Source organism: Castor canadensis, chromosome 13 (genome assembly GCF_047511655.1).
Source record: "Castor canadensis chromosome 13, mCasCan1.hap1v2, whole genome shotgun sequence".
Classification (NCBI taxonomy): domain Eukaryota; kingdom Metazoa; phylum Chordata; class Mammalia; order Rodentia; family Castoridae; genus Castor; species Castor canadensis.
The window spans coordinates 18,794,747-18,805,113 of NC_133398.1; the positions used below are offsets into that span (position 1 = coordinate 18,794,747).

A 10,367-nucleotide genomic window follows, 5' to 3' on the forward strand; every position below is an offset into this window, starting at 1 on the left:
TCTTACAGAGAACCTCAGATTATAACTAGAATGCTGCTTCATGAAAGAATTCTTTAAAATTTCTACCCATTTGTTCTACCACACCTTCATATTTTAATTCTCTGTGTTACACTCATTAGTTTTGGTGTCATGTTGTCCATTTTTACTTACATATCACTTCCCATCTGTCCCTGCTATGATGCAAGTTATGCATAGTTAATGATCTCTTATGTTTTCCTCACTTTTGAAAGTAGGTGCTAAATAATTACTTGCACAATAATTGGATAATAGAATGAATCTATAAATGTGTAGACCAAATGGTTATCATGTTGTTCTGGTAGAAGTTCTAGTGGGTGGCTTGGAGTCCCACCTGTCAAATCTCTTCTGTGTATCTCCACTCCATCTAATGCTAAGGGTTCCTTATTTCATTCCAAGCTCTCAAGGAACTATATAGATCACGTTTGGGAATAACTGAGTCCATAAACTCTGTCTTCTAACATTCTAAAGAATGCAATGTCCTTGCAAATATCAGAAGACTTGAAGAGACATCACTTCATTAACTGATTTATTGATTCATATACCGTGCTAACTATGTTCCTTTTTTCTGGAGGCAGGAAATAAAATAGTAAAGAAGACAGATCAGGCCTTGTACACAGTTCAGCATCTAATGAAACAAAGACTGGTCATCAGGAAGTTACAGTGGAACATTATCACAAGACACATGCTATAAAAAAGAGAGTGGAAGGATGTTTTAGAGCAGTACTTACCATCTGTTAATGCACACAAGACTCACCTGTAGATGTTATAACAATCTCTGTCCACTTAGGAAGGGCCTGAAATCCTACATTTTAAACAAGTTATCAGGCATGGCCAATATTGCTGGTACAGAAAACATGCTTGGAGTCTCAACATTTTAGATGCTGAAGGAGCAAATTCGAACCTGGAGCTCAAGTAAGAATTCCCTGGAGATGAAAGAAAGGTTAATGCTTAGAATCAAAGAATGAACAGGACTCTTCCAGGTGGAAGGGGGAGGGTGTTTTCATCAGAAAGAACACCAATGCAAAGATGAGAAGGGATATACTTTAGTCAGGAACTATAAATATCACTGGAGCAGAGTGTTCAAGGTGAGAGGGAAAGGAAAAATGAAAAATCGGGCTGGAGAGTTTAACCAGGGTCAAATATTGTTAGCTTTTATGAGTCCTGATCAGAAGTTTATTCTTTCTTCCAGAAGTCATATAAAGGCCTTAAAAGGAGGAACAATTTGAATAAATTTGGTCTGCCTCTCAAAGATTAGCAAGTGTGCAGAAGCAAAGTGTAAAGGAGAGGGAGCAAGACACTTCTTTGGAGCTGGAGCTCAGGGTTTATGTCCTAGCTTTGCCACCTACTTGCTGTGTGACCTGGACAAATTCCATCTCCATTCTGGACCTCATTTGGAACATAAAAGGGCTTAACTCGAAAGCTTCTTCTAGCTGGAAAGCCCCAAAACTAGAAAGTCCTGAAGGTCATAAAGACCAGAAAACAGAGACAACTTGAGTGTCATTTCACCTCCAGCCCACACATCCTGTTTCTCAGGGACTCAGGTTAGCTAGGGAGATAAGAGCTTTTCCCAGAACACACTGAGGTCTGATATCATGGGAACCCTATCAGGATTCTCTTGTCCTATATAATCACCAAACCCCAAATGTTTTCAACTCCTCCCTGGATCTGGGTTTACATACCCCTATAAAATTTAGTGACAAAGGGCATCTCTTACCTCTGCCTAATAAATCTATCAGGCTCGTGTTCCCCAGAGCCTGGTTCTCATGAAACTATAGGTTACTGCAAACAGCTGCTCAAAGAAGACCTGCTGACACCCAGCTGTCCCAGCCATAAGGTTCCTATTAGGGGACTTTAAAAACTGAGCTCATAGGTGGCCAGAGACAGAATTTGCTCCTGTCAGAGCATTCTTGACCACTCTTGGGCTTCTCTACACTTTCAGTTATGTTTGATCAAATTGATAGGGAAGAAAGAAGAGAGCAAATGCTTGAAGAGATTTGGTTTCAGTGAAATCTAGACTAAGAATGTTATATTTATGGGGTTGTCTTTTGCTTCCATGGCAGACATTGCTAACAGATCCCAGAAATTATCAAAGGCCTGGTTAAGACTGAGATCTTTCTGAAAGTTGCAAGAAAAATGCTTTCCCATCTGAAAAAGAGCTGGCACATCCATTACTATTCCTTTAGTGAAAGTAAGCAAACCTGGATGTCATTGTATATTCTTCAAAGACTATACTAACTCCTTTCTTAGGTATCTTGGAATAACTGTCTTAGAATTTTAAGGTATTGGAAAAAAGAACAGACTAAGGTATTTAGAACCAGGTTCCTATAATCTTAGGTGCACTTAAATATTTTTCCTGCATGCTGTGACATTTCTGAAATGAAGATGAATTGCATACAGTGAATGTGTGCATTAAATACATTCTTTCTCAAAAGGCACTCACATCTTTTATGTCTTAGATAACTTAGCATGGAGAATGCTAGTGAAACACACTGTGCCTTTGAACAAGTATCCCATGGATCCATTTCCTCTGAGAGAACCATTTGAAGTCTATCAACTCCAACTGAAATAGTTTTGGGTCAGTCATTATTGTCATTAGTAAAGAAATGAATTCTTGAAAAGGTGTCATGGGCCAGGTATGGTGGTATATACCTGTAATCCTAGTACTTGGGAGGCTGAGGCAGGACGTTCAAGTTTGAGACTGACTCAAAGAAAAATGAAAGAAAACAAGGAAGGAAGAGAGAGAGAGAAGAAGAAGAAGGAAGAGGAAGAAGAGCAGGAGGAGGAGGAGGGGACAAGAGAAGAAAAAGAAAAAGATTCATGGTTCCTTATGAGGAAGCAAACAAATATTTTCACTTCCTTACAAACCACATTCCAAACCTGAAGTTGAATATATATCTATATCTATGTCTATGTCTGTTTCTATATCTTTTTCATCTATATCTATATATCTCCACAGGAAGTACCTGAGCTGCTAGCTGTGGGGGGCAGGTGACCTGAAGCTAAATTTTAATGTAGGTTTATTCTGAAAGTAATCCTAATGAACTCCTGGGAAGCCATAAAACTATGGCTTCATTGCATGAATTCATCACACCAGTGTGCATATTCATGTTTTCAAAGTGGAAATGCTTCTGTTGGATTTCATTCTCAATCATTCTTGCTTGTTCTACAAGTGATGCAGAATTATACAAAATAGAAAGCCAAACTTTTTACCTCTGAACACTAAAATCCCAACCCTATGCCACAAATAAAAATGTTGACAGTGTGTACATAACTTGCCATATATAGATATGGATATAGGCATGGATATTTATAGGAAAGGGAAACAGATACAAGTTGGAGGAGATGTCTATATCTATAACCACATTTCCATCTCTATGATCTCTACTGTATTTAACAAATATAAATGCTATATTGTGTTGTCTGCTGTTTCCACTTAACCATATACTAGACAAGCATTTTCCCATGGATACATATATAAATGCATATATGTAAGCATATAGCCACATTATCTTTTTGAAAGTCCCTTGATGGCTACACAGTCTAGTTCTCTATTAATACCAACTAAATTTCTCTCCATTTCTTTTCTATTACAGACAAATTTGCACAAAACTTTTGTCCACTTGCCTAATTCTTTCTTTCAGTTCACATGATACTCTTATGCCTTTTTATTCCCTTCATTAACACTTGTTGATTATTGCTGTATTTTAAAAGCCTGGGATTGAAAATTTCCCTTCTTTTTGTACAGTCAGAAGTTAGACACTAGAGGAATGACATGTAGTCCAAAAAAACAGCTGAAGAATGTTTATTGAGCACCTAGTATGGACCCACTCATTTATACCATGTTTCATCACCTGAACAGTAGATTTTGAAGATTAAGCAACAAAATCATTCAAGATTGCACAGCTAATAAGAATTGAAGCACAAATTCAAAAATGCTGCCTTCTGGTGACAAACCAGCATCCTATGTAGTACAACATATTACATTACAAGATGTGTACATGATTAAGAGAGCATATATTGTGACTCTCAACAGATAAATAACATGCAGCAAAGGGCAAAGCATGACTTAGGACTTTGTGAAGATAAAATTCCAAGAATAGAGCCTCAAATCTCAGTGCTTTGGCAATTGTGTCACAGCAGTTTCTGTTGTGAACTATTCATCAGAAGCACATCAGATGGTATTTCTCTGTGAACTAAGGCTTCACTTCTTTTACAATGGAAACACTAACACATCACCATAAGAAATACCTCCTCCAACTCCCATACCATCAGTCTCCTTTGTAAAACATACTTGATTTGATCACCTCCAGTGATAGGGAGCCCCCTACCATTTTCAAGGACTCATTCTATATTTAAAGGAAACTTTATATGGTTTTCAAAAAATTATTATCATATGGAACCAAATTTGTCTTTTGTTCATTTTAGATTGGCTTCATTAACACTTGGGAGTCTTGTAGCAGAGATTTGAAACTGAATTATAGTACTCTATCATCCTGGTCATGTCTCATGACTGGCCATAGGTCACCAATAGACTGAGAATAAACTATACTTTTTATAAGTGTGGCAAGTGTTAAATTTAATGTGGTGTTGTATGGGTGCTTTTTCTGGCATGTAGTGCATGCTCAATTATAGTCATCATTATCCCTCACACTAAGTTTTTTGCTCACATATCTTCAGTTGCTACAACTATATAATCATTTGCCTAGCTCCCCTCCTCCTCTCTATTCCAGCTCTCAGCTCAGCAAGCTGGCTTTTGAGACCCACTCCAGCTTCACAATCTGGCTACAGTTTGTATTCCTCCTCTTACCAGAAGAGACCAGGGTTCTCCAGATGTGGTCTGACCAGGGCAGCATGAATGAAGTCATTACTTTCCTTAATAAGCCCCCTCCATGTTTGGAGATTGTGTTCCAATTTTTTTTTATTTTTTTGCAACCACATCATGCCCTCAACTCTCATTAAGCTTGGGGTTAGCTAACATAGAGTCATTTCAGCTGCATTCGAGGTAGAGAGGAGGGAGAGAGTCCAATGGGGACATTCCCTTGTTTCCTCTCCTCTTTTTCTCCATCTAAGAGCCCCCTTAGAAATTAGTCTCTGATAACCGTTTTTGGCAGCTGATTGGGTAATGGTGCTGGGAATAGAATGGCCGGTCAAAGGTTCTACAATTCCCGGAGAAATTGCATCCAGGCCCAGCCCCTGACTCCTTTGCAAGCCATCCCTGTCTCATTCTTGCCTGCTGAGACACAATAAATGCATGTGTAGTGTCCCTCCTTCACCTCTTGCTTCCAATCCCAGCAGGCTTGAGTTCCAACTCCAATGAGGAAGATTTCATTTCTGGCATTTGAGAAAAGTGGTCATGACCTAGGATTTCCCCTCTAGGAAAAGCTTGAAGCATGCCTGACCTTTGATTTATGGATCTCCACTGCTTTCAATTTATTACCCAGCACTCTTACTTTTGGTATCTCTCGCTCTCTTTTCTCTTCTCCAGCCTTTCTGAACCTCTAATCCATCTTTCCATGCCTTAACCTTCTGAATCCTCCTTTCTATCTTTGTTGTCTAAATGCAAACATTGGTTTATGCTAAGCCCTGTGCTGGATGGTTAGGGTATTCATTTAATTTCAGTCTAACAACAAACCTACAAAGTAAGTATTTGTATTCCTATTTTACAAATGAGGATACTGAGGCTCAGAGAGATGAAGTGACATGTGCTAATGGGCTCTAAAGCCCATGACCTTTCTATTATAAATCCTACTTTTAATTGCAGCTAACATTTACTTAGGATTAATCAAATTGCCAACGTTATCTCATCTTGCCAACACTATTTCCATTTTACTAACATGCTAACTAAAAATTTGTTGCATTGAAGAACTTGCTCGTGATTCTCATAGCTGTTAAGTGACAGAGTTAGGACTTGAATCAGGGGCCCCAAAGCTTAATACTTCATCTTACCTCTATGCAATCAGAAACCCTGCTTCTAGATGTGCCTATTATTAACAAAACATTAATTCCAAGCAATTCATTTTCTCACTCCAAACCTTCTTTTGCAACTATGCAAAAGAAGATTTTGTCCAGTTGTGTTTCAAGAGTCTTTCTGAGGATATGGCTGGGCCCTTGGAGGCAAAGCATTTGGCCATGTTGAGAAAATTACCCTTTTCAACCTCATTTTGTATTTATTGCTTATTTTTGTGACTGCTTGGATCAGCCAATGATACTTCATCACCCAAAGTATGAAAGCCAAGTCCTTCAACATGGCATGGAAGAGAATAGAATGTCTGATCTCTGCCAAGCTCACTGGTCTCCCACCCATTCTTTGCATTGGTTATTTCAAACAATTGCTGGTTTATGCTTTCTCTTTCCCACTTGGGATGGCCTATTTCCTCTGCTCTTTCATATACCTGAAACATTTGTTTCATCATTGAAGACCCAGTTCAGCTGTCACATCCTTTAGGAAGACTTCTCTGAGTCCCCAAATTGATGGTTAGATGCCCATCTGATATATTTCATAGTAGCTTGATATCTTCCAACCCCAAACTTGTCCTTATTAATATTTCTGTCTGTCTTCTGCCCCTGCCTTATGGTGACACAGTGTCCACCAGTTCATACCTATTCCCTGGTATATAAAGAACACCTAATAATGCAGTGATGGTGGTTGTGATTATGATGATGTTTGTTTTTAACATGTTTCAGATGCTTACTATGTAAGCTTTTCTAAGCTTCCTGTATAACACTTTTCAAAGAGTTACATGTATGAACTTACTTAAGTCCCACAAGGTGAGCAATATGGCAATCCCTTTCATAGATAAGAAAACAGAGTAAGTTCAGAGAGAAAAATCAAACCAGCACCCCTAAGTACAATGATGGGAAACAGTTAACACCTGGATATGCCCTGTACCTGGTTTCTTGTGGCCAGTTTTTCCCTTTCTCTACTCAATTTCCAAAGCAGCCAAAAATATTTTTAAACATTCCAGCTCCAAACCAGTTACTTTCCTTCTTTAAACTCTTCAATGCTCCTCCCCCCCCCCCCACTTTCCCTCAGGAAAATAATCATAGATAACTTTGACAGCTTATCATAGATTCATTATTCCTTTCTAAGTTTTGAAACAATATGCTGTGGTATATACAGTTATTCCCATTTTATAGGAAAGGCAAGACAACATTTGTACAAGTGGTATACTTTGCTCAATATCACCTAGCTGGCAAGTGGTTGAGCTGAAATTTGAATCTGAACAGCCAGCACTCTAGAGCCTCTGGATGCATCATTTCTCCACAAAGTGGAGACAATGCTGGGCATTGATGGTATGTAAACACCCTGGCTCCTTTCTATTTGGTTGGACCCACCGGGTTCCCACTTAGGCCCTGTGTTACAGCCACAAATTCTCATAACTTCCATGCAGTCTCTTTCAATTGTGGCTTTGCCTATCTTGCCTTCTATGCCTTTTCCCTCTTCTTTATTCAACTCCATTCATTTCTGACACTCAACACAAATTCCCCTCCCACTAGAAGCTTTCCTGGATATCCCCAATTCTACTTGGGAATCTCCCTCTGTCTTCACACAACTCCTGTGATCATTTTTAAATGAAATCATTGCTCATGTTTCCTGTATTATAATCTTTACTTGTTTTGTCTTTCCCATTGAATTCTGCTGTATGTCCTCCACTCAGGAGCATGTATTATGCTATCTCCTTTAACTTCACAACAGTCTGCTTTTCAAAGGCAGAGACAAGTTTAGAGATGTGAGGTAAATTTCCCAAGGTCACAGAGCTATTAAGTAACAGGACAAAAACTCAAACGAAAGAAGGATGAGAAATCAACTTCTCAAACTCCTCTTGGTGGTGAGGCCTGAGTGGAGGCCGGGCTACGGATAGAGTGTGATTGTGGAAGTGATGAATTCTTGGCACCTCAGAAAATATTCCGCCCAAGTGGTGAGCTATACAAAGAGGACTTTTTGAAAGGCATCTCATAAATCATGACCACAAAATGTAATCCATAAGACCAGTCCTTTTTTCAGCAGCCATGCAGGTGCCTAATACAGTCTCCCATTTGTGGGGTCTATGTTATAAAACTCCTTCTCTCCTTGGGGTTTCAGAAGGGCATGGAGAGGACAGAAGGAGAGAGAGCCTCTTGACTAGCCTCCTGGGATCCCGGAGTATCTTGAAGATGCTGGAATGTAAAAAAGATCGGTTTCACATGGAGACAGACACTTGGACAATGAAGCTGATTTGTAGTGTGACCTGAGAAAAAGATCTTCTTTTCCCTCTCTACTCCTCAGTTGCCACATTTTTAATGAAAGTAGGTCAGACTAGATCAGTGGTTCTCAACTAGATCTATTTTGTCTCCTAAAAGGACATTTAACAACATCAGGAGTTAATTTTATTGTCCTAACTTGTGTGAGGCAGCTATTGGCATCTGTGGGTAGAGGCTCCAGAATGCTGCTATCCCACTTCATTGTTCATGTGAGAAAGGACTGATAGTGCCAAGGCTGAGAAACTCTGGACTGGGTAATCACAAAGATCCCTCTTATCTTCTGCTGTGAAACCATCACCTCTCTCAAGGATCCTCTCAGGTGTTTGGTAAAGGGTTCTAGGTATGTTCCTAATGATGACCATCACACAGATTGATACTTGCATCAGTTAGTGTTCATGTTAATCTTGTTTCTGAGTCAATCTTTATAATTGTAGCTCTCACTTATTAGAAGCTGACTCTTTACCAGCTACTGAAAATTTCTCACTCATGATTATCTCACAGTCAGGATAAGACTGTCATCACTATTTTAAAGATGGGAAAAATGGGACACAGAGAAGTTCTGATTTGGGGACATTTATATTTAGGCTTTGATGAAAGAGAAGCATAGAGGGCTTGATTTCCAAATTTCGTAACTGGGAGAAAAGCTTATGAGAGACTGAGAGAAGCAAAAAGAGACAGTTGGAGAGGACTTGTGGGTGTCCAGGCCTAGATTCAAATGCCCACCTCCAATGGTCAACTTGATATTTGACCTTAATCAATCAAGGTCATTTTGTGAGCCTTGCTTGTGTTCCTCATCTGTTATGTAGGAGTAAAAAGGAGCAAAGCATCTTTATGTGAAGATTAAATGGAATTTTAAAATGTATGTAAAGCACACATCCAGTGCCTAGCACATGGTAAGTGTCAAATTTTAGCTGTTCTTTTTGAGGTATTTTTTAAATCATTACTATAATAATTTTGTGTGGTCAGGTCCCAATGCTAGTGATCTTCAAACTGTTCTGGATCCCATATCCTAGAAGTGAAAGTGCTAAGTCAAAGGTTCCACCTCCTCAGTTTTTTGAATTTGCACACCTGAAGAGGCTAAGTCTTAAGGTAGATTTTTAATAGGCATTTAAAGGAACTACACTAAGGTTGAGAATGATAAGGAAGTTATTGGGGCAAGATGCCCTTATATGTCTTTTGATCTTTCTTCACCACCTCCAAGGCCTAAGACCTGCTCTGGACTTCTTCCCTAACCATTGCTATCTCCTTTGCCTTTCAGGAAGGCGCATCTGATCCTGCGGCGGCTGGAGAGGGTGAGCAGCCACTGCTCCAGCCTCCTGAGAAGCGCCTACATCCAGAGCCGTGTGGACACTGTGCCCTACCTTTTCTGCCGCAGTGAGGAGGTCCGGCCTGCAGGCATGGTGTGGTACAGCATCCTCAAGGACACCAAAATCACATGCGAAGAGAAGATGGTGTCCATGGCCCGAAACACGTATGGGGAGTCCAAGGGCCGGTGAGGGAGGGTTCCACCCTCCATGAGCACAGAGACTCTCCTATGGGGAGCAGTAGTCTTGAGGATCCTGGGGCCTGGGTGGGCTGGGGGCCAGCTAAAGGATGGGCCTGGCAGATGAAACTTGCCAGCAAGGCCAAAGCAAACTGTTTCTCCTGTGGGTAGTGGACAGAGGACTTTGTAATCAATAGAATTATTCATTTTCCTCTATCTTTTATTTTTTCTAAAATATTATTTGACTCTCTCAAATGTCTCTCCTTTTTAAATCTTTTCTTATGAATGGCAGTCAATGGGGAGGCAGGAGCTTTCAGGTGGAGACCGAGCGGCCTTTCCTCTTCTTCCTCCCTCCTGCCACACTCAGCTTCCTTCCTACCACGGACCCCTGGAGGAGACTTCTGGAGAGACAGTTTCACCTCTTCAGCATCAGGAAGGAAGCCCTGAGGATTGCTGCAGTGAGGAAGCTGGGCCTTTAAGGACTCTCTGTCTTTCTCTCTCTCTTTCTTTCTCTCTTCTTTGGACATTATCGAGTTTGCAGCACCTCTGCTTCTTCCTGCTACCTGTGGGTCTGCCCAGAGTCCCTGCAGGACTTTCTGTGCATTAAAAATTCCTATTGTCTCTC

At 40.2% G+C, this 10,367-nt stretch overlaps 1 protein-coding gene across 6 annotated transcripts in view; it reads left to right on the plus strand.

Moving 5' to 3' along the window:
• The window catches only part of Astn2 (astrotactin 2), an 888,234-nt gene extending 877,867 nt beyond the window's left edge, over nt 1-10,367 (plus strand). For all 6 annotated transcript variants that reach the window (XM_074051155.1, XM_074051156.1, XM_074051153.1 and 3 more), the window contains one exon: nt 9,518-10,367. In XM_074051155.1, the coding sequence (XP_073907256.1) occupies nt 9,518-9,755 (238 nt within the window). In that variant the 3' untranslated portion in view covers nt 9,756-10,367. The remainder of the gene's footprint in view (nt 1-9,517) is intronic.